Source organism: Onychomys torridus, chromosome 11 (assembly GCF_903995425.1).
Source record: "Onychomys torridus chromosome 11, mOncTor1.1, whole genome shotgun sequence".
Lineage (NCBI taxonomy): Eukaryota > Metazoa > Chordata > Mammalia > Rodentia > Cricetidae > Onychomys > Onychomys torridus.
In genome coordinates, this window is record NC_050453.1 from 287,149 (window position 1) to 311,804 (window position 24,656).

The 24,656-nt window shown below is 36.8% G+C and overlaps 1 protein-coding gene across 1 annotated transcript in view; it reads left to right on the forward strand.

Annotated features, from left to right (window-relative positions):
* Cr2 (complement C3d receptor 2) overlaps positions 1–24,656 on the forward strand; it is a 210,951-nt gene extending 186,295 nt beyond the window's left edge. Inside the window, exons 19-28 of the mRNA XM_036201891.1 lie at positions 164–571; positions 1,423–1,504; positions 2,281–2,363; positions 2,848–3,240; positions 4,111–4,296; positions 6,125–6,310; positions 6,921–6,944; positions 7,600–7,672; positions 10,389–10,493; positions 24,219–24,656. Of these exons, the coding sequence (XP_036057784.1) occupies positions 164–571; positions 1,423–1,504; positions 2,281–2,363; positions 2,848–3,240; positions 4,111–4,296; positions 6,125–6,310; positions 6,921–6,944; positions 7,600–7,672; positions 10,389–10,482 (1,529 nt within the window). The 3' untranslated portion in view covers positions 10,483–10,493; positions 24,219–24,656. The remainder of the gene's footprint in view (positions 1–163; positions 572–1,422; positions 1,505–2,280; positions 2,364–2,847; positions 3,241–4,110; positions 4,297–6,124; positions 6,311–6,920; positions 6,945–7,599; positions 7,673–10,388; positions 10,494–24,218) is intronic.

Here is a 24,656-nt window from a genome sequence, read left to right on the forward strand (position 1 = left end):
ATACCAATCTTATTTTCAGTGAAATCCAATCAAATTTTATATACACAATAATGTTTGATATAACTCACAGCATGAGCATCCACACCTTCCAGAGAAACATGGTCAGAACTGCTGCACTTCTAACCCTGGGTCAGATGTCTACATTATCTTTTTATGTCTCCAGAAATCATCTGTCCACCACCTCCTATTATCCACAATGGGACACACACAGGGAGTTCCTCAGAAGATGTCCCATATGGAACTGTGGTCACCTATATGTGTAATCCCGGGCCAGAGGAAGGAGTGCAATTCAACCTCATCGGGGAACGCACTATCCACTGTACAAGTGACAACAGAGGAAGAGGGTCCTGGAGTGGCCCTGCTCCTCTCTGTAAACTTTCTCTCCCTGCTGTTCAGTGCTCAGATGTCCATGTGGCAAATGGATATAAGCTTACTGTCAATAGTGCCCCATATTTCTACAATGATAGTGTGATGTTCAAGTGTAATAGTGGATACATTTTGAATGGAAGTAGCCAGATTCGTTGTAAAGCCAATAACACCTGGGATCCTGAAATACCACTTTGTGAAAAAGGTAAGAAGCCAGACTCAATGGAAATTTTAAATGGTATTTACTTATTTACATTTTTCTTTTCTGTTTTATAATTGAAGGACTGGAGATGAAACTCAGGGCCTTGCACAACTAGACAAGTATAAGCTACAGCTACAGCCTCTATAGTTTAGTCTTACTTATTACTTCCTACTCAAAACAAGTGTTTCATTTTTTATTTAAAAAAGGCAAAAGAGACACAGATTTCCTTCATATTTCCTCCATAACACAGAAAGCTATACATTGTTGTATTGTGATCTTTGCATGAGAATACCCTTGGATTTGTAGCATATTCAAGGTATGATGAGAAGAACTTTTAAAGAAACCTCAAAATAAAAAGAAAGACAAATTAGCAACTAAAGGAACATTCACATCACAGTCAAGACTTCAGAGTCCTGAAGACTGACAGTGGATAGATTTATTTCATACAGCATGAATCCAGGATTACAAGTATAGCCACAGAACAGAAAGCATTCTATGATGGATGAGAACTTCCAGAACCACGCCTTCAAAGATTCAGTTGGGCACCAGCTGTTGTTTTTCAAGCAGTTCTGGAATAGAATGCTGTTGTTGGTGTTTGTGTGGGAAGTTCACTCTCCAGGCCACTACTCTATTAGGTACCACTGTAGTTGGTATATGTGTAGAAATATGTTCTTCTGTCTCTGGAATAATGTGAACATGCTTGTGACTCTTACTACAAGTTATAGGAAACAAATCCACCCATTGCCTTCAGGACAATAGAGACTTGCCTATAATGTCAAGAGTCTTTTGGTTCCTGAGTCATCTTTCTTTTTGCTATGAGGAACCTAAAAGCAATCTCAACTTTGTCCCCCTAGAAGGATGTGAGCCTGTGAGAGAACTTCATGACCTTCCAGATGATTCTCATGTAAAACTAGTGAATACTGCCTGTGAACATGGGTGAGTGTTAAGTTGTTCATTCTAAAAAAGAATGCCCACCTTGTATTTTGTGATAACTCTACCCACAGCTTTGTCTTGGTAAAACCCTCTGGGGATTCCTCATGCTCCTACCCACAATGGTCTAACTAGTAGGTGTAACACAAATCTTGAAACTTATAATAAAAAACTCAGAGCCAAATATTGGGGATGGAAGCTGAAAGATCAGAGAAACAGAACAGCCAGCCACAAGTTCTTACCTCTACAAAATCCTCAGTCTAAAGAGAGTGAGTTCCTGTTTCCTCATGCCTTATATACCTTTTTCTGCCCTGCCATCTTACTTCCTAGGATTAAAGGCATGTGTGTTTCCCAAGAAAAGACATGATATCTCAAGTGTTAGGATTAAAGGTGTGTGCCACCATGCCTGGCTCTGTTCCCAGTGTGGCCTTGAACTCACAGAGATCCAGACGATCTCTCTCCCAAGTGATAGGATTAAGGGTGTGTGCTATCACTGTCTGGCCTCTATGTCTCTAATCTAGTGGCTGACTCTGTCCTCTGATCCCCAGATAAGTTTATTGGGATGTACAATATATCACCACAAATAGATCCTGTCTGCTTTTCTGACATGGGAAGGGCGTTGCTGAGGGTTTCTTATGTAGAAATAGTTTTCTGATTTGGAGGACCAAGAATTTAAGTTTCGTTGCACCAAAGCTGTCATTTAGAAGTACCTGTATAGTTGTACAGTCTTTGTTGCAGAGGTGAAATATTGAGAATAAATGTAGTATAACATCTTTTTCTAGGTACCAGTTGACTGGACATACTTATGAGAAGTGTCAAAATGCTGAGAATGGGACTTGGTTCCAAAAGATTGCAGTTTGTAAAGGTAAATTATGGACATCGGGGAAGACAATCATGGATTAGGGAGTTAGAAAAGGATAATCAATTAGTGGAGAGTAAGTTTACAACTTCTTTAATAGCTTATACTTCTCCTTGCTATGTATAAGATATAGAAAATCTTTTAGTTTTGATCAACACTGGCACTGAGAAACAATTTGCCAAGTAGGAATGAGTATTTACCATATGTATATGAATATAAATATGTATGTATGTGTATATATGTATATATATATATATATTCTAATTTTACTAAATAGAAAAATATGTGGGATATTTCTGGGATATAGGAACACAGCTATATTTCTTTATACTTTATTTTATTTTCTGAATTTTTTGGAATCTGTACATATATTGATAAAGCATGTTCTAATTTCCAAATTTTAATTTTCTATTCATATAAAGTATAAGGCTCTTGTACTGTGTTGTTTATATTGGGATGAAGACTCAAATTCTCTAAATCTCTTGTGCAGTTATTCTCTGTCAACCTCCACCAACGATCAAAAATGGGAAGCACACAGGCATGATGGCAAAGCACTTCCTGTATGGAAATGAAGTATTTTATGAATGTGATCCAGGGTTCCATCTTCAGGGAGAGAAGAGTCTGCAGTGTAGAAATGGTCCTAAAGGACATGGGTCTTGGAGTGGACCTCCACCAAAGTGCTCAAAATCTTCTCCTCCAAATCATTGCCCTGATCCAGAAGTCAAGCATGGATACAAACTCAATAAAACTCATTCTGTATATTCCCATAATGACACAGTACATGTTGCCTGCAATCCTGGCTTCATCATGAATGGCAGCCACTTGATAAGGTGTCATACTAATAACACATGGGTGCCAGGTGTACCAACTTGTATCAGAAAAGGTAAGCCATTTTCATGTATAAAACGCAAAATGTTTTACAAAATAAAGAAGGCTTTTGAGTATGTATTCTACCTAAAGTAAAGCATCTAAAAGCTAAAGCATTTAGTGTTTTATAAGATGAACTGCCTTTTCCTATCTCCTCACTTAATTCTTTTTTCTCTTTCCTTTATACAGAGTAAGAGCACCTGAATTTATGATTAATTTATATATCAATCAATCTCTAATTTATTCATTCTCATGAATTTAGTTGAAAAAGTGGGCACACTTTTTGGCAAATACTTGACAAAAATGCTGTTTGAAAATTTTTAAGGCTATTGTTCTACCCAGAAGGAAGATGTTGGATGTTCTGATGAATGAACCTGACCTTCAAACCCATTAAATTATCTCCTAATTTTAACTGTTATTTGACAGCTTGTTCCTGCTAGTGATTGTCCTAATCAGAGACTGCCTGGTGCTGCTTCGTTAAATTAAGTTCCACAGAGGTGTGGTTTCACTTCCTTGTTCCTGAGCATCTGTATGTGTGGTGCTTAGATTATAGCCTGTTTTCAACATAGAAGAAGATAATAGATTGATTAGTTGTAAACACTATTACTCTTGGACCAACTGAGGGGATATAATAGAATACCATAGGCTAATAAATTATATTTGTAGACCACAGCTACATCTATTATAGCATCATGGCATCATATGTTCAACTTTTTTCTTCTAGTCATATATGGTATAGAGAGGAAAAGTACACATTAGTTCAAACTTGAGAATTAACTAATTGGCTTGTTTCTCATTGCTTTTCTGTGTTGCTACTACCCAGGGACTGTGTTTTCTAAGTGTTATTCTGTGCTCAATTAAAAGTCTTTTCTTGTTGATCTCCAAGCTTTCTTAGGGTGTCCTTCTCCATCCACAATCCCCAATGGGAATCATACTGGTGGAAATAGAATTCAATTTTCCCCTGGAATGTCTGTCATGTACAGCTGTTACCAAGGTTACCTTCTAGCTGGAGAGGCACTTCTCCTCTGTACTCATGAGGGTACCTGGAGCCAACCTGCCCCTTATTGCAAAGGTACTTTGTCTGCTTTGTTGTTTTCTCTAGCAAAGTAATTTGACCCAAATATATATGTTCAGTTAAGCATTTCAGCTTGAAATTGTTAGAGATCAATTCTGTAATTTAATTGAGTACATTTCATAAATTATATTAATTTGGGATAATATATTAATCCTAAATCTTAAAATAAAAATGACATAACTATATGGCTAATAATTATTTAGTTATTTATATGTAGAAAGTTGAAGTGATTTTTGTAATCTAAGCAATTAAGCAAAGGTTATAATCACACTATTGTTAAAGATTAGGTAAGAGTGCATTTGACAAAACATCAATAAAAATCACAATGTTCTTTTGATTCTGTTTCCCTACTTGGTAGTGAGATGATGGGCAATGCACCTTGATTGCACTCACTTCCCAATCTCCTCATGTTCATACCCCTCCACTGTGACCTCTCCCTCAACAAAAGAAAAAAAGATCCATTTTGTGTTGTTTGTATACTCACTGGAACATGGTCAAATTCCTAGTGGCCAGCCACCCAAGTGAGGATAACTCCACCTGCATCCGGCACCAGAAGCCATCAACTGAGGAGAGCTGTGTGTTGGCCTGAGAAGGGAAGGGCCAGCTCTCCAGTGCTCACTCTATAGCCTATGGTGCAGGGAAAGCTCTCCTGCACCCACCACCATTGTGTGTCGGCAGGTGAGGGGTGGAGCCAGCTCTCCTACAATACAGACATCTTTTACACATTTTATACAGTAATTATTATCAACAATGTGTATGAAAGTCAGTATATAATATTGCTGAGGATTCTACTATATGCCAGACGCTGTGCATTGCTTCCATTATTATCTCATTTAATATTCACAAAACCCCTAAGAGGGTTGTACCATTGTTATTCCTGCTTTGTAGATAAGGTTCCAATGTCTCAGAGAGATTTGTGACTTACTCAGATTCATACAACTAGCAGTGAAGATTCAAGTTCAAGGTCTTATTAAGCATGTTTCTAATTTTCATATTGTGAAATGATGTTATCATTTACAAAATTCATGTTCAAGACCCAAAAGACAGCTCAGTAGTTAAAAGTGCAAGCTATTCTTCTACAGGACCCAAGTTCAGTTCCACCTACACAGGGTGACTTACAGCCACCTATAACCAGATCCAGAGACTCCAATGCAGAAAAAGAAGATTTTTCAGGCTTCTGAAGGCACCTGCACACATATTATGGATATGTGTGTGTGCGAGCACACACACACACACACACACACACACAGAGAGAGAGAGAGAGAGAGAGAGAGAGAGAGAGAGAGAGAGATCCTATAAAAAGAAATGTACAAATAAGTTGCCAAAAATATCACAAAAAAATCATGATATTCTAAATATGTTTAAGATTTTGGGTCACATTCATAGCTATCCTAGGCTGAATGTGGCCACCTATGGCCTGCAGGCTCCAAGTTGAACACTATTGGTTCACATGCTCACAATATTAAAGAAGAAATGAGAATGCATATTCATGTATGAAGAATTAGAGAATAAGATTAGAAACCAAGAAGGAACAGTAATTTGGAACAATTAGCCTTTAGTATTTATCTAAGAAGCCATTAGAATTATTTAAACACTGTTAGCACAGACACACAAACAGAAAACAGCCCAGCTTCAGTTACTAGGTAGGTTGTTGAAAAATAGACAAGACTGTGCAGAGTATTGCTTTATTATGCTATCCAATGAAACTTTGCTTACTGATAATGAAAGAAGTTTATTTCATAATCTTTCTAGTAAGGATAGCTTCTACTTACCTGGTAATAGGACAAATCATGACTATGTATTAGTAAGAGTTCTTTAATTGCAGAGGTAAACTGTAGCTTCCCTGAGGATACAAATGGAATCCAGAAGGGACTCCAGCTTGGGAAAATGTATCGGTATGGAGCTACTGTGACTTTGGAATGTGAAGATGGGTATACCTTAGAGGGCAGTCCTCAGAGCCAGTGCCAGGATGACCACCAGTGGAACCCTCCCCTGGCTATCTGCAAATACCGTAAGTGCAAGTGCCTCATTGCTATTTTTCATGTGGCCTGTGTAGGAAGGAAATGGAGTATCTATCAGTATAGGAGATTCCCACGGCTTTGACATAGTGAACAGTGACGTGACAGCAGATTAACTAACTGAAAGGCAGCAGTCACTATAAAGAAAAACATGGTTGAAGACGGGTACATCACATAAAGAGGGACACAATAGTCTAAAAGGAGCAAAAATGTAAAACTCACAGCCTTTTATTTTGAAAGAAACTTCTGTCAGACTTCTCTCCTGGATGATTTTTAAGTGCTTACCAACTTAAGAGGTATTCTGAAAACACACCAACTACCCTGTTATAGCAGTTCATATTTTTATTTGATCTCAAAAATCACTAACTATAAAGCTGAATGTATTGACCAACTCCCACAACTTAACTAGTTAAAGTAAGAAGATAGCCATTGAATTTTGACAAAATAGAAGAGTAGATATAACTTGGGGAATATATCATAAGTAGACTAAATGGGAGCTAAGCGTCAACTTCTGGGACACTGTGAAATGTAATGGTGTCTAGAAAACATTGACTTCTACAACTAGACTGATGCTTCCTGACTTTTTATTTTTATTCATTTTAGGATCAACTATTCCTCTTATTTGTGGTGAGTTCTCTTAAATACTTTGAAAAGAGTTCTTAAAATTTTTTGTAAATACATGTAATTAGATGCTTTACAATCTACACATTAATATGTTTCATTTTAATTCATTGTGTCTGATGTTCTTTCATGTTTTAAAAGTATTTTAATGTTCTTGGTGCATTACAAAATGCCCATCTAGGTTAGAGTTGAAAATGTATTCAAGGTTTTTAAATTGAAAGTCTCATTTCATTTGTTCTTGGTATTTGGTACAATTGAAATAAGTTATCTTATTCTGCTATAGCAAAGTATACTTCACAACTAAGGGTCAAATGTTATTATGCAAAATCTTGGGATTCTGGTGTCCTTCCTATGTTCCTAATTACACCCTAGAGACAAGATTGTTTGCCAGTGAAACTGAAAAGAACAGAAAAAACTTGATGGAAAGTTGACTGGAGCTAACTGGTCCATCTGTCTGGTGCTGCAGACAAAACATGGACTAGATACACCTAGAAAAACTTAAAGTTCAATTATGATTATTCAGTAATTCAGTGTTTATGGTTAAGAGAATGTGTTAGAAAATCACATTAACAACTTCTGTACCATTAGGAGCAAGCCCTACAATCAGTTCCTGGTCATATATGTCATTTCTTTCTGGCATTAAACATTTTTTCCCCTTCAGGTGTTTCTGCAGGCTCAGTAGTTATCATTTTGGCTGTTGTCATCTTCTGTATGATGTTAAAATATAGAGAACGGTAAGTTCAAGTGAATGCTTGACCAATATGTACTACAGCTTTTGGGTTTTTGTCTCCAACTAAACAAATCACAACTTATATGAACTGAAACAACAATGTGATCACTAGAGTAAAGTGCTTTGTGGTATAGAGGGCAGACTTCTCTATAGGAACTTAAAAGATACCCAATACACATCTTAATTTGTAAAAATAAAATTTAAAAAATCCAGGAAATAGCACAAAAAAACTCAAACAAACAAACATCCAATGATAACATCTGAAATTTTCTGTTTCATGGTTCTCCTGCATTCTTTCTTTTTTGGTTGTTTTGTAAACTTTCATATAGCCTTTTGTCTAATTTCCTTTAGTTTATATAAAGGTTTTTCATAATTATTATCTTTCTAAAATATAAAAGTTGGGCTGGAAAGATGGCTCAGAGATTAAGAGCACTGAGTGCTCTTCCAGAGGTCCTGAGTTCAATTCCCAGAAACCACATGGTGGCTCCCAACCATCTGTAATGAGACCTGGTGCCTTCTTCTGGCCTGCAGTCATACGTGCTATGTACATAATAAATAAATAAATAAATAAATAAATAAATAAATAAATAAATAAATATTTTTTAAAAAAGTAAATATATTGGTTCTAAATGTAAACGACATATAGAAAATACACCATTTATTCTTCTGCACTACTACTGATGTCTTTAAAGCCCAATGTTAGAGAATGTCAGAAAATTTCTGAAAAGGCATCATGTATTACTCTGTCTACCATATATATATATATATATATATATATATATATATATATATACATGATTTTGTAAAAATTTTACAAGTTATGATAGAGAAATAGGAGGCATATGAAAAGATGATGATTGTGTCTGTTCATTGGTGATACAGTAACTTTATATTTATATTAGCACCACACTAGAGTATCGAGACATAGACTTTGACATGAAGAAGGTCACAATATGGTGAAAGAGGACAAGCTTGCAATTCAACAAGTACCATGATGCTGACATAGTTAACTTTGGAAACCACACATATAATTGGATATGACTGGAAATAGTGTATGTGACAATGAAGATGGGATAGATTTAGGTACAGATGTGACATAAAAGCCCTCTGACACTTGAATCTTATAGAAACTACAGATAATTGGTATATGCAAAAGATATCTTTCAAAAAGCACATAAAATAGATACCAACCTGGAAAGATACACAGATGAAGATTTGCCAAGTATCAGGTTATTTTGAACTGGGGAAGTCCAAGTCATGCTAACCCAAATATAACACACACACCCCAAAATACAACAAATTATTTCCAGAAAAAACACTTTAGAATATTAAGCCACTTGAATTTGTCAGTTTCCCATGAGACCAGTGCCATATGACACCAATGCCCACAGTTTCATGTCTACTCCAGGCATGAGACATGATAGGGTTACACTACCATCACATGATGATGTTATTATTGAACCTACATAAGACAGCTTTAGTCATGTTCTATAACTGGCATGCACTATTAATTATCAGAATGAGTATCATACAACCTCAGATTTGAGAAGGACTTAAGAGTTCAGCACCACTATAGGACTGAGAAATACTACAAACTCCTATTTTTTTTCTTATGTAGGCTCAGAATACTTACAATAATAACATATGGCAATAAAGGAGCCTGTTTTGGTTTTTGAGTTTTCCAAATGAGTTAGACTATAGTATGTTTTTTAAAAAACATTTTTTTAAATCCATAGAACTAACACTGTTCCACTCAGCAGGCATTGAGGAAAATCTAGCAAGGTCATGAGGAGTTGAATTATGAAGGAGGCTTGTTGCCATGACAAAGAACTGTGTGTCCTGTAAGATCATTGCAAAGAAATAAGGTTCAGATTTGTGTTTCTAGAGCAAGGTCGGGGACCAGGGAGCTGGATCACTGATAAACACCTTTGCTATAAAGAAAATAAATTTCCTGAACTTAGTGATTCATACTAGATATGTGGAAAGAAAAGTCACATAGAAACACTCCAGGGAAAGAGATTCACTGAGGGAAGAGGGCAGGCTCTGAAAACACACACAGTACTTTGAGGTACCTGTTATGTAGAATTTAAAGGGATCTGGACTCAGGTAGGTAACAGACAGTGGAAGTCTGGAGATTACAAAGAACAAAAAAGGTAAAAGTAAGAATGAGAACAGACATCAAAAAGATAATATTTAGAAGTGGAAGGAAAAACCATAACCAGAGAAGGAGCAAAGCTAGGAGAATGATATTTAGGGAATTCAAAAGAAAGAAAAGAACCTAAAAGAAAAACATTGGGCTGTCATTTGAATGGCTTTCTTCACAGAAAAGAGATAATTTAGTCAAGAGTAATTAAATTTCTAAATAAATTAAAAATGTGGATTGTAAATTTACTATCAGAACATTCCATATTCTAAATTTACTTAAATTCATTTTCTTCTAATTGAAATATATGTAAGCATTATTGTTATGTAAATGAGAGTAATAATAAGTTATCAAGGGTCAGATACTAACTTGAAAATTTACCAAACATGTAAGTTATTTATTTTTATGTGCCTTTAAAATTGGGGCTAGTGGTGTTTAATATTTAAGAGAATGAGATGAAATCACATGTGAAAATACAATTTTGCTTAGATGGTAGAAGCAGACAGGTATTGAATCCTCACCATAATCACAGTTAATGAGTGAAGATTTGACTGTTTTTCTTATGTCTCTCTTTTAGCAACTATTATACAAAGACAAGGCCTAAAGAAGGAACTTTTCACTTAGAAACACGAGAAGCATATTCTGTTGATCCATACAACCCAGCTAGCTGATAACATGACAAGTTGGTATATAATGAAACTGAAATATATTATTAATATGTGACAAGATTTGCTTTACTATTTTCTAATAGTGTTTCTTAAGCATTATCTTAAGTAAATATTGTTTGATATCAGTCTTTAATAGCCATGTATAATATTATTAACTTACCCAATTCATATTGCCAACTGAAGGTCTTAGTTTTAAAAACTTGTCTATTCAGTAAATATGTAATAAATGCAATTAACAAAATTATTTTAGATGATTAAGAATGAAATAAAGTCAGACATGGTGGCATGTGTTTATAATTCTAGCATTTGGGAAGTAGAAGAAAGATCAGGAATTTAAGGCTGGCCTCAGCTACATAGTGAATTTTGAGGGCAGGATTGTGTGGATGAGTCCCTGTCTCAAAAGGGGGTGGGAGATAAGAATAAAGTATAATTAAAGAGAAATAAACAGGGAAAGAGGATAGGGAAAAGAAGGTGAATACATAGAGAGTATTCACTAAGAATATGGCATTTGTGCAAAGACTGGAGAAAAGTAGGGAGCCAGCCAAGTAGCTATATAGAAGAAAAGGATTCAAGGAACATACAAACAAGAGCAAGTTCAAAGACTAAGGTCTTGTCATGTTGGCATAACAAGGTGGTGGTGTGGCCTAGAGTGGATTGATCAAATAGGAAAAACATACTCAGAGAGGTACTTGGGAAGGAGCTGGATGATTAGATAGGGTGGGCTAGGCAATTCTACTAAGTTATTAATTTGAGATGGGAAGCACCACCTGAGTTTTAAGCAGAAGAATGACATAATCACCTTAACTGCTGGGTTAAGAAGAGGCAATAGGAAGTTAAGGGTGGAAGAAGGGAATCAACAAGGAGGCTGATAAAATAATCCCTGCAAGAAACAACAGCCTGGCAAGAAGAGATCATATTCTGCATGCATTTTTAAGATAATAACAAGAGGGCTAGATAATGGTTTGTATCTGGATTTAAAGAATCTGAAAGGTACTAATAATGGTGCCAGGGATTTGGGACCTTAGCCACTGGAATGATAACACTGCTATTAAGATGATTCAGAATGTGATAAGTAGACTGTGGTGGTATTGTGTTCCCCACAATATTGTGCACCCTAATAAATTTATCTGGGGTCATAGAACAGACAGCCACTAGAACAAAGCCAAAAATGGTTTCTAGAAAATGGGTCAGAGCAAGCCATAGCAGAAGTTAGGCAGTGTTGTGCACGCCTTTAATCCCAGCACTTGGGAGGCAGAGCTAGGTGGATCTCTGTGTGTTCAAGGATACAGCCAGCATGGAGACACACGCCTTTAATCCCAGAACGCAAGCCTTTAATCCCAGGGAGTGACGGCAGAAAGTAGAAAGATATATATGGTGTGAAGACCAGAAACTAGAAGCATTTTGGCTGGTTTAGCATTTGGCTGGTTAAGCATTCAGGCTTTGGAGCAACACAGTTCAGCTGAGAGTGATTCTAGATGAGAACTCAGAAGCTTGCAGTCTGAGGAAACAAGACCAGCTGATGAACTGGTGAGGTTAGGAAGCTGTGGCTTGTTCTGTGTCTCTGACCTTCCAGCAGTCACCCCAATAACTGGCCTTGGGTTTGATCTTATTAATAAGACCTATTAAGATAGCTGCTACAGAAGACTAGGGTGATGCTAAATGTGAGATATCTAATAAATAATCAAGTAAAACTGTCCAGAAGGCAGCTGACAAATTCACATCCCAAGCATCACAGATGATACTGAATACATACAAATACATACCTCATAAAGATACTGAATCAGATCATCATGGAGTTTAAAGAGGCCACAGAAGAGAAAAAGCCCAAGAATCGAGCCTTATGGTTTCTAATGTGAGGAGCTGTAAAAGAAGGAAGACCAGCAAAAGAGGCAGCTTCTGATGCAAGAGATACCCCAAGTGTGATGTGCAGTGGTACAGAGAGTTTAGGGAAGAGGGAAAGGACAACTATGAAGTTGCTGTTGACAGCTTAAAAATGACAAGCAATGAAAATTGACCACTGGATTTAGCAGCACAAAATTTGTTGATGAACTTAACAAAATTAATTTTAGTAGAAATAAAGGAGAAAGAAGTTGGATTAACCTTAAGAGAAAATGAAAGAACAGAAAATGAAGTACCAACTATAGATAGCTGTGCTATCTCTAGGAGTTTTTCTATAATGGGTCAGATAATCACAGCAAAAATAAAGGAATGACTTTTGAATAATTAATAGATGTGTCTATGCCACAGTTCCTATAAGCTGATGGAAACAATCTAGTAGAAAGAGAAAAAATAAAAACAAGGAGGTAATAAAGAATTCTGGGCCAGGATTTTAGTGGAGGAGTTCCTCAGATAGGAATAAAGATTCAGTCACAAAATGGAAACTATAACAAAACAGAAACAAGAAAGATGCTCCCATATGATATGATGGCGAATGCACAACCATTCTCCTTAAATGGTGTAGCTTGCAATGACTAGGAAGCGAACTGATTCGATGAGAATAAGACTGGGGAAGATTCAAAAATTAAGAGAAAGGAGGAAATATTGAAGTTGGATGGACATAGAAGATTGAATGATGAAAATTACAGAGGGTGAACAAGCACTATTTATAATCTACCTAAGGTACCAGAAAATTGGGAGTGAACACTGGAAGGCATACTTTACTGAGACTCTTTGATACTGTATCTCACTTAGAAAGACTTCTCTACTATTTTGAAAGATAGCTACTGATAGCTCAATAATAACAAGAAATGAAAATTGACCATTAGACTTAGCAGCACAAAATTTGTCGATGAAATTGTCAAGACTTCTTGTAGAATAAAGGGGAAAGATAATACCAAGCTGAAGTAATAATCCAGATGAAAAAACTAAAGCTAAAATATTCTCTTGGCATAAGAATTCAGAATCAGGGTCTGGAAAAATGAATAATTCAGAGGTTAAAAGCATTTATTGCTCTTGCAGAGAACCCAAGTTTAATTCCCAAAACCTTCATGGTGGCTCACAATCATTGGCAACTCCAATTCCAGAGGATCTGATGCCTTCTATTGATGTCTGTGAGCTTTTGCCCACATGGTGCACATGCGTACACTCAGGCACACATACATATGCATAAATTCTTTAAAAAAGAATTTGGTGTCAGTTGTGACTTTAAACTGATTCCTATATTTTCCACAGATACTTTATTAGGACAAAAGACATACATATGATACAGTAAGAATAAGTGTCATAGGCAAAGTACAGAGAAACTATTGTAGTATTTGAAGACAAAAATGTTACTTGCTCCCAGGGAGTCTTAGCAAAGGAACATAGGAGAAAGGGCACATAGTATCAGAGGGTTCCCACACTCAAAGTAAGGGAGTCAAAGAAAAGCTATTGTATATTTGTTGGATAGACATTGATTTTTATTTTATTTTTATTTATCAACATAAAATATAGTTATGTGTTCCAGTTCATATTGTCTGAAGTACTTCCTAATAGAATGATATCATCTAATTGTTTGATGGTTGTAATTGTCAAATAGAGAGAATGTTGATGCTCTAGTTATGTTATTTAAACTTGAGTTACATTATTCACATTGTTACCTTCTAAGAAATTATCTGTTTTGGTGTCTTCTGGCTTGTAATTGCATGGAACATTGATATTAAAGAAAGTACTTGAATATCAGTAAATCTCTGAGAGGTTGTAGGATCAGTGAACTAATTTCATAAACTGTAATTTTTATATGCAATTTACTCTCAAGCAGAACAGAGGTTTGTTTGATGTTAAAGATGGGTTCACAGACATCATGCAGTGAGGCTTCCTCTATCAAGCTTTATTTGTGATCTGACTGAAGCCAGGCTGTGGGTATGGAAATGTAAATGATGCTGCAAGTATAAACTTCTTAAAGAAAACTCATTCTTAGATGTAGCCCCATCTTTTTGAAAGTGGCCTACACACTGTTACCATACGCTTTGTATTACAATAAATCCCAGGAAAACTATGAATATAGTTCAACACAAAATCAAATCTTACTTAAAATATCACGAGATTTCCTTTTGTAACTTTTATTCTGTAATTTGGCTGTCTTGTTCTCAAGTGTAAACTTTTCAGATGACAATGCATGTTGGAAAAACCAAAAAGTTGCACACTCCTGTATTAGAAATATGTCCTGCAGTTGTGATGAGCACACCTAACTGGAAACACTGACTTTAACAGAAATTTATTTCTCTGATTTGACTAAGCATACACACTTGGGTTAATAGTTTTCTCATAATACTGTGTATTCTTTGCCTATACACAATCAATCTGTAACTCCAATTTGTAAAAGATTTAGGAACTATACAAGCTGATTTTTAATTCAAGCTTGGGTCATTTCCTTAGCATTTTTTTCATAAGCTTCAGCTTTTTTTTTTATTTATAAAATGCCATCTAGTGTAATATATACACCATTCAAATAAACTGTATTAAAAAAAAATCTTACATGGCTTTGTCTTTCTGAAGTCAGGGATTTGCTAAATAATATACACAATTCTAGAGTCATAAGAATTTATGCTTATTTTAGCAAATCTCTCAATCCACAAATTTAGCTCCCTCATCCCCAAGATGTACATATTGTTCAGGGAACAAGTTCCCTCAGTTCTCCCATTATACATTAGATCTACCCTCTAGATTATTGAGAAAAAACAACAAAAACCTCCATATCAATGACCAGGTTTCTCCTAAAGGAAATGGGCTATTCAGCGCTCTCTCTCTCTCTCTCTCTCTCTCTCTCTCTCTCTCTCTCTCTCTCTCTCTGTGTGTGTGTGTGTGTGTGTGTGTGTGTGTGTGTGTAGGGGGCAGTTATAACTATGGCTTTAAAAATCACATGTAGGACTGGAAAGATGGCTCAGCAATTAAGAACACTTATGGGTCTTCCAGAGGACCTGGCTATGATTCCTAGCACCAACATGGCAGCTCACAACTGTCTATAACTCCAGTTCCAGGGAATTAGACAGCCTCTTCTGGAGACTATGGGCACTATGCACACACAAGGTTCACAGACATTCATGAAAGAAAAATAGCCAGACACAGAAAATAAAGTAATTAAAAAGAAAAAAAAATAACCTATAGGAACTAAAGGCTAAGATTATTTCCTGAGGAATCTGTCCTAACTCCTATTCTCTTTTCCCTTGCTGGCTTCACTCTCTGGAAAACACTCTAAACTCTGACAAAAATATTTGCTGACAAGGCCAAACATACAACTTTAGCATTCCATTACATATTGCTGCTGTGGTCAACAACTCCTTTAAAAAGTCCATTTAATAGTACTAAGCTGGGCAGTGGTGGTGCACGCCTTTAATCCCAGCACTCGGGGAGGCAGAGGCGGGAGGATCTCTGTGAGTTCGAGACCAACCTGGGCTACAGAGTGAGTTCCAGGAAAGGCGCAAAGCTACACAGAGAAAGCCTGTCTTGAAAAACCAAAAAAAAAAAAAAAAAAAAAAATAGTTCTGGTTTATCACCATAGTATAATATGCATGCAAACAAACTAGTGGGACAAAAATATTTGTTGACAAGGCCAAACATACAATTTTAGTATTCCATTACATATTGCTGCTCTGGTCAACAACTCCTTTAAAAAGTCCATTTAATAGTACTAAGCTGGGCAGTGGTGGTGCACGCCTTTAATCCCAGCACTCGGGGAGGCAGAGGCGGGAGGATCTCTGTGAGTTCGAGACCAACCTGGGCTACAGAGTGAGTTCCAGGAAAGGCGCAAAGCTACACAGAGAAAGCCTGTCTTGAAAAACCAAAAAAAAAAAAAAAAAATAGTTCTGGTTTATCACCATAGTATAATATGCATGCAAACAAACTAGTGGGACAAAAATATTTGTTGACAAGGCCAAACATACAATTTTAGTATTCCATTACATATTGCTGCTCTGGTCAACAACTCCTTTAAAAAGTCAATTTATTAGTACTGGTTTATCACCATAGAATAATATACATGCAAACAAACCAGTGGGAATAGAGCAGAGAAATAAGTGGATGGTAAAACCTTCATTGTCTTCCTAGCTTTGGAGCTTTTAGTAGGAATAACGTACCTTAGTTGTCCTTAGATGGAGCGGGGTTTTTAGAGTCATTATGGTGGTTAAAACTGGAGGAGGGAAATACTCCTGTTAACTAGTGTGTAGGGGCTAAAGTTGTAGCTAAACCTACTAGCACTCACATTAAAGTCATTTATAATGATATAGTAAATTGATTAAAGAACAGAGGGGACATCAAGCAAAATTACAAATGTTACCAAAAATGAGGGAACTCCCTTTGTGATCTGTTGCAGGATATTTGACCACACTTTGACCCCCCGAGACTGTGTTAATAAAGTTAACCTTGAATCAGGGGGCAGAGCCCATGACTAGCTGACCAGAATTAGCCACAGAGAAGCCAGGAATATGGATAGAGAAGATGCACAGGAAGGAGTAGGGAGGGACTTAGAGATTTTGCAGTCTTTTCTATCTGGGACATGTGAAGAGAAGGTCAACTGGTCACTCCTCTGTTTCTTTGGTCTGTCTGTTTTTCACCCCATTATCTGACTCCTGAGTCTTTATTGATAATAGAACAGCTTAGCTAAACACAATATCCAGTGTCCAATGTGTGGCACAATGTCACATGATGGTTTCTAAAGCTGCCATATCTTCCCACCGCCACAGCCAATCCTCTGCTTTCATCTCCCATCACCGACCCGCCAAACCTTCACCATAGGCAAGGGACTTGGTCCTTCATAGGTCTCCTGTGTCCCCTCCTAGAGCCAACACCACATGCTACATTCCTGCTACAATGCCCACTCAGGCTTCTACTGCTGCTAATCCTCCACATATGCACATAAGACACCATAACTCAGCCACTCATTGCCTGCTCTGTCATCCAAGAACCCCCATGCCAGCATTCATGCCCTCACCTCCCACCATGCCCCTACTGCCCACTCCCCCCTCCCCCATACCCAGGGTGCCAAGCACCCACTGCTGCTATGAACAAACTGAAAAGTCATTAGATTTGGTAAGACACCTGGGAAGTCCAAAGAAAAATCTTTCTCACATTAAGAATGGGGGATATCACCATGCTGAGAATTAGGATTCTGTTAGTGCCGCAATAGATGGCTTGAAAAAAGAAAAAAATAAATAAATGAAGGGATAACTGACTTAGCTGGGATTGACATAATATCAATTTTAATTACTGTCAATTTGGTAATTCATATTTTATCCTTAAAAAGTGGGTTTGATAACTGTCAAATATGAAAAATTGACTGATAAGATGCAAGCCTTAGAAAGACTTACTATTGATAAGATACAAGACTTAGAAAGTTCTACTAATGAAAATTTAAAAAAAAATTCAGAAACAGAAGAATTTATACCACAACCTACTGTACCATTACATTATGAAACAAAAGAGGAGCAAACCAAGGTATTAGAAAACCAACCTTAGTTTATCCAGATACTATACAAGGATGATCAGCAGACAATAAGCAACACCAAAGTTATACAAAAGTTAAATGGAATCCTATAGAAATGTTAGATTTGAGGAAATTTAAGGAAGTAGTCTTTTCATATGATATACATTCATCCTATGTGAAACAGATGTTAAATCCATAAGCAACTCAGAATAGAATTATCCCCCCAAACTGGAAAGATTTAGATTCAGCAATATTGGAAGTCAGTCCTCAGTTACATTAGAAAACATGGTGGAAAGAGAAAGCTAGGGCTACAGAACAACAAAATTGGGCTAGATGTATTGATATTTCCCAAGAACAGTGTCTTGGTAAAGACCAAAATGCTGATTTGCAAAGACAGTTTGGATTTGATGATCACAACTTGGCCCTATGTCATCTAGCAGCTTTGAATGCATATGACAAGGTTGAAGAATCAGGAAAGAGGTCTGAGTCATTTACTAAAATTAGACGAGGCCCCAAAGAAACATTTACTGATTTTTTTTTTTTTTTGGCAAAGATTGACTTCAGCTGTAAATAGAGTACTATCAGATCCAGAAGTCTCACAAATATTAATTGAATCTTTAGCTTTTGAAAATGCTAACTTAGCAAATGGAGGATTAGGCCTTTAGTGGCAAGATCAGCACCAATTAATGTCTGGACTAGAAATACAGCTGATATTGGATCTTATGTTTATAGTGCTATTTTGATAGAAGTGAATTCTAAAATTTTTAAGCAAAATCAAAATGTCAGATGTTCTAATTGTGATAAACAAGGTCGTCTGAAAAGGGAATGTCAACAAAGTATTCCTAGAAACAATGATTTTTCTAGGGCTAATCCAAATAGAGGGCCCCAGATTTCTAAAGTATGCAGAAGGTGTGGCAAAGTCCAGCATAGGACTAATGAATGCAGATCAATAAGGGACAGGCAAGGTAACCCTTTGTCATCAGCAAATGCATAGGGGGCCTCCCACAGGCCCCAATATCAAATTTCATTCAATTATCCCATCAGCATTGGAGACATTCATCCTAGAGCAATTAAAAGACTTAATTGTTGTTAAAAACTCTACTGCTTTGGATGTGATCAAGGACAGAACAGCTCCAGTTGATAAAACAACAAATTCAGGAGAGACCATAAAACAAGTATTTTGGCAGACTTCTATAAATGATCAAAGACCAAGGTTAAAAATACAAATAAATGGCATTGTAATTGAAGGTTTGTTACACAGGGGCACAGATGAAACAATAATTTCCCCAAAATTTTGGCATTCAGATTGGTCTCTTCTAGGGACTGGAAATTTATCTCATGTAAAGCAAAGTACAAGGTAGGTCCAATGTATAGGATCAAAAGGACAGATAAGAAAATTAAAGCCATACATGGCTAACACAGCAATGAATATATGGGGATGTGATTTGTTACAGCAATGGAAAATACAGATTAACATTTCTCCAGTCTCAGAAACAAATCATAAAATAAAGAATGCTCACAAGAGAAATATTAAAAGGTGTTATCATAAACAATAACCAACCATTCAGGTTGTATGAAAACAGGGCAAAACAGCTGTTTGTCTTTCAAAGTTACCAACAGCCCTACTTTTAAATGGTTAGCTGATAAACCTGTGTGGGTGGAAAATGGCCTTTGACATCAGAAAAATTGTATGCCATAGAAAAGCTGGTACAGATGCAGCTGAATGCCAGCATATTGAATAATTGACCTGTAGGTCATTCTTCAATATAAAAATTCTCCTATATTTGTCATTAAAAAGAAATCTGAAAAATGGAGAATGGAGAACTGTAAATAAGGTGAAACAGCCAATGGGCTCTTTAGAGCCTGGAATTCCCTTGCCTTCTCTATTACCAAAGGGATGGTATATTGTAGTGATTGACTTAAAATACTGATTTTTTTCACTATACCTTTATGTATTGATATTTTATTTGTACTGAAATGTGGTGATATTTTATTTGTATGTTAATAAATAAATTTGCCTAAGATCAGAGGAAATAGCAAGTAAACACAAAAGTCAGGCAGTGGTATCACATGCCCTTAATCCACTCACTTGGCAGCCAGGGTCTCTGTGTATTCAAGGCCATACTAGGGAACAGAGCCAAGCTGATGACACACGCCTTTAATCCCAGTACCAACCATTGAGACCTGGAGGTCTGTACAGACAGGCAGTAACAAGGAAGTGAAGTAGCTGGGCTAAGAGCCAGTGAGAGAGCAGAACAGCAAGGTAATAAAAGCCTGGGTAGACAGGAAGTCTTGGCATTTTTGAAGCTACAGAGCTGGTGAGATAAGGTGGTTGTTGGCTCTCACTATTTTCCTGATCTCTAAGGCTTTCACCCCTGTAGTTGGCTCAGTGATTTTTTGTTTAATGAGAACACTTAGACATTTGGCTACACCTTTACAAGAACAGTATTGAGAAAAATTTGCCTTCTTATAGAAAAACAGTGCCACTTATGATAACTTTCAACCTGTTAAAAGATAGAAGTGGAGGGTCTTGCTACAAGGCATGTTAAACAGCCCCACCTTGTGTCAATATTTTGTACAACAGTCATTAGAAATCATTTGTAAACAGTTAACACAACTTTTTACTGTAATATGGATTGCATCTTTTTTTCTCAATAAAATGTTTTTTTTAATTATTATTATATTTGTGTTTTAATTTTACACATCAGTCATGGGTTGCCCTGTCCTTCCCCCTTCGCCCCCCCCCCCACCTTCTCCCCAGCCCCTCCCCTCCATTCCCATCTCCTCCAGGGCCAAGACTCCCCTGGGGATTCATTTAAACCTGGTGGATTCAGTACAGGCAGGTCCAGTCCCCTCCTTCCAGGCTGAGCAAAGTGTCCCTGTGTAAGCCCAAGGTTCCAAACAGCCAGCTCATGCACTAAGGACAGGTCCCAGTCCCACAGCCTGGATGTCTCCCGAACAGTTCAAACTATTCAATTGTCTCACTTATCCAGAGGGCCTGATCCAGCTGGGGGCTCCACAGCCTTTGGTTCATAATTCATGTGCTTCCATTCATTTGGCTATTTGTCCCTGTGCTTTCTCCAATCTTGGTCTCAACAATTCACACTCTTACATTCCCTCCTGTTTCTCAACAATTGGACACCTGGAGCTCTACCTGGGGCCTGGCTGAGGATCTCTGCATCCACTTCCATCAGTTATTGGATGAGAGTATGGATTGCATCTTAATAGTTGATTCAGATACAGATACCTTAGAAAAATGTTTGATGAAGTAAAGAGAATTTTGCCTTGCTGAGGACTATAAATTGCTCCTGAAAAAAAAAAAAAAATATATATATATATATATATATATATATATATATATATATATATATATATATAAAACAATGCTATTAATTACCTAGGCTATAAAATAGGATTAGAGAAAATTCAACCACATAAAGTATAAAAAAGGAGAGATCAATTACCAACTCTTAGTGATTTTCAAAACTTTCTGGGCAATATTAACTGGCTACAACCCACATTTGGATTAACAACAAAAAACTAAGCCATTTATTTCAAATCTTACAAGGTGATAAGGACTTAAATAGTATAAGAAAATTATCATCTGAGGCTGAGAGAGAATTGGCTTTGGTAGAAATGAAATTACAGGATGCACATGTGGATCGCTTGGATCCACAGCTTGATTGTATCCTAGTCAAACTACCTTCTACTCATTTTCCTATAGGAATTCTTAAGCAAAGAAAAGATAGATTCTTAGAGTGGATATTTTTACCAAAAAAAAAAAAAAAAAAAAAAAAAAAACAGAGTAAAAAATTAAAGACCTATGAAGAAAAGTTTCTGAATTGATTCTGAAAGGGAAATTGAGATTTCAGCAATTGGCAGGAATAGATCAAACAGAAATTCTAAAAATTGTGGTACCTTTTACTAATGCTGAAATTGTCTCATTGTGGGCAGAGAATGAACACTAGCAAAGAGCTTGCAGTAATTTTTCGGAAGAGATTAGAAATAAATATCCCCAAAGAAGGGGCTTCAGTTTATAAAAATGTAGATGTAACTGGCTTGTTAAATAAGAAACACAGAACCAATTGCAGAGTTAAAAACCACGAGGTCAGAGCAAGAGCAGAAAACCTTACCCTTCACTGCTTCTGCTGTTCTTCCTCTCCGCCAGAGAGCTACCTCTGTGTGTCCAATCTTTTTTATAGTTTTTCTGTTCTGTTTTCTCATTGGTTGTAAACCCAGCCACATGACCTCCTCATCACTGCCTGTTTGTACAGACCTCCAGGTCTTCTATGGTTGAGATTAAAGGCGTGTTTCTGCCATGCTGGCTGTGTCCTTGAACACTCAGAGATCTACCTAGCTCTGCCTCCCAAGTGCTGGGATTAAAGGTGTGCACCACTACCACACAGCTTCTGCTCTGACTTGCTCTGACCTCAAGGCAACTTTATTAACATACAAATAAAATCACATTTCAATACAAATAAAATATCACTACATAAAAAGAACTTATTAGATTCTCCCTCATATAAAAAGGGGAATGTCAATGTCTGGAGCCCCTACATTCTATACTGATGCAAATAAATCAAGAAAGTCAGCATTATATGTCAAGAAAAATCAATAAACTTGTTCAAAGACCTTATGATTCACTTCAAAAATCAGAATTATATGACATTCTCATGGTACTATGAGATATTCCAGAACCTCTTAATATAGTTACTGACTCTCAATATGCAGAAACAGTTGTTAAACATATTGACACCACTTAACTTACTCCAGATGAATTATAATTAATTTTCTTATTTATAGCTACAAGTAGTCAGAAATAGAAATCATCCATTGTATATATAACATTTATCAGATCCAATAAATGTCTACAGGCCCTCTAGCACAAGGTAATGATGAAATTGATCAGCTATTGCTAGGAAATGTGCTAGAAGCCTCAAAATTTCATTAAAAAAAGCTATAACAGCAAAGGTTTTAAGAAAGATTTTTCTTTTTTTTCAATTTCAGTAAGTGATGACTTCTTTTTTGTATATAAATATTCTTATCTACAATTAATTTTACATACCAGCCACAGATTTCCTGTCCTCCCTTCTCCCACCCCCCTCCTTCTTCCCCCAATCCATCACCCATTACCAACTCCTCCAAGGCAAGGTCTTTCCTGGGGATTCAGCCCAGCCTGGCAGCTTCAGTTGTGGCAGGTCAAGTCCCCTCCTCCCTGTACTAAGGCTGAGCAAAGTGTCTCAGCATAGGCCCTAGGTTCCAAAAAGCCAGTTCATGCACCAAGGACAGGTCCCAGTTCCACTGCTTGGGGGCCTCCTAAACAGTTCAAGCTTATCAACTATCTCACTTATCGAGAGGGCATGGTCCAGTTCCATGGCGTCTCCTCATCTTTTGGTTTACAGTTCACATGTTTCCACTAGTTTGGCTATTAGTGCCTGTGATTTTCCCAATCCTGGTCTCAATATCTCTTGCTCATATAATCCCTTCACTCTCTTGCTGATTGGACTCCTTGAGCTCCACTTGGGGTTTGGTCATGGATCTCTGCATCTGCTTTTATCAGTCACTGGATGAGAGTTCTATCATGACAGGGTGTTTGACCATCTGATCACCAGAGTAGGTCAGCTCAGGCACTCTCTTGACCATTGCCAGTAGTGTATAGTGGAGGTATCTTTATGGATTTCTGGGGACCTCTCCAGCATATGTCTCTCATAAAATGGAACAGTTTTTTTACATATTACAACATAAAGCATATAAGATTTATACCACCAAATCTGACAGGACAAGCAGTTTTAGAAATACCCAATAGCACTTTTAAAAATGGACTTAATAAACAGAAAGAGGTAATAAAGACCCCAGAGAGAGATTACACACTGCTTTATTGACTTTAAATTTTTAAATGCTAATGAGAAAGGAGTGACAACTGCAGAAAGACATTGAACAGTAGAAAAAAACTGCTGAAATAAATCAGACTATATATTATAAAGATGTGTTGACCTCAGAATGGAAACCAGGATATGTGTTACATTGGGGACGATGTTTTGCTTTCGTTTCCACAAGAGAAGAAAAGCTATGGATGTCATTAAGATTGATAAAGATTAGATTTGAATAGGAGAGACGTCTTGATTAGGAGAGGTGATAGTTCATCAAACAGTGTGGTCATACTATTCAAACAAACTTACAAGATTAACAAATGTCGTTCAGTTGACAGATATGAAATATATATGACAATACTTTTTCTGTTGCCAAAAAAACCATTTTGCCTTAAGAAAGATATAACCTGCCAAAAAAAGGAACTTCCCTAAGTTAAGGTTGGGACAAGATTTTTGTTTTCTCTTCCCAGATGAACAAAAGCATCCAACTAAGGAATCTGAAGACCCCTGGACAAAAGAGACATTGGAAAAGAAGGACAAATCATCAGAAGAAAATGTCCCAAGAAAAAGAGTAAATCGGCCTAATGGCACATCTCTAACAGGGTAGAATTTTATAAATCTTCCCAAATATTTGTTGCCGCTATTCTCTACAGATATATATGGCCAGCGGTCTTTTTATTGTCCCAACTCAAAATTAAAGCTGGCATTGATCATGGCTATCTTTTTCTCTAAACCCATGCATGCTTCATAAACAAAAATTGAAAATCTGTGACTCATGTCTGAAGAGCCACCTGGTATAGGACAGAAAAAAAATGAAATTAAGGGAATAGTCTGTTGCCACTAATTTCATAGTCCTTTGGTTTTCATCCGATTCTTTAAAACTTTTCTTAAGGTATAAATCTTATCTC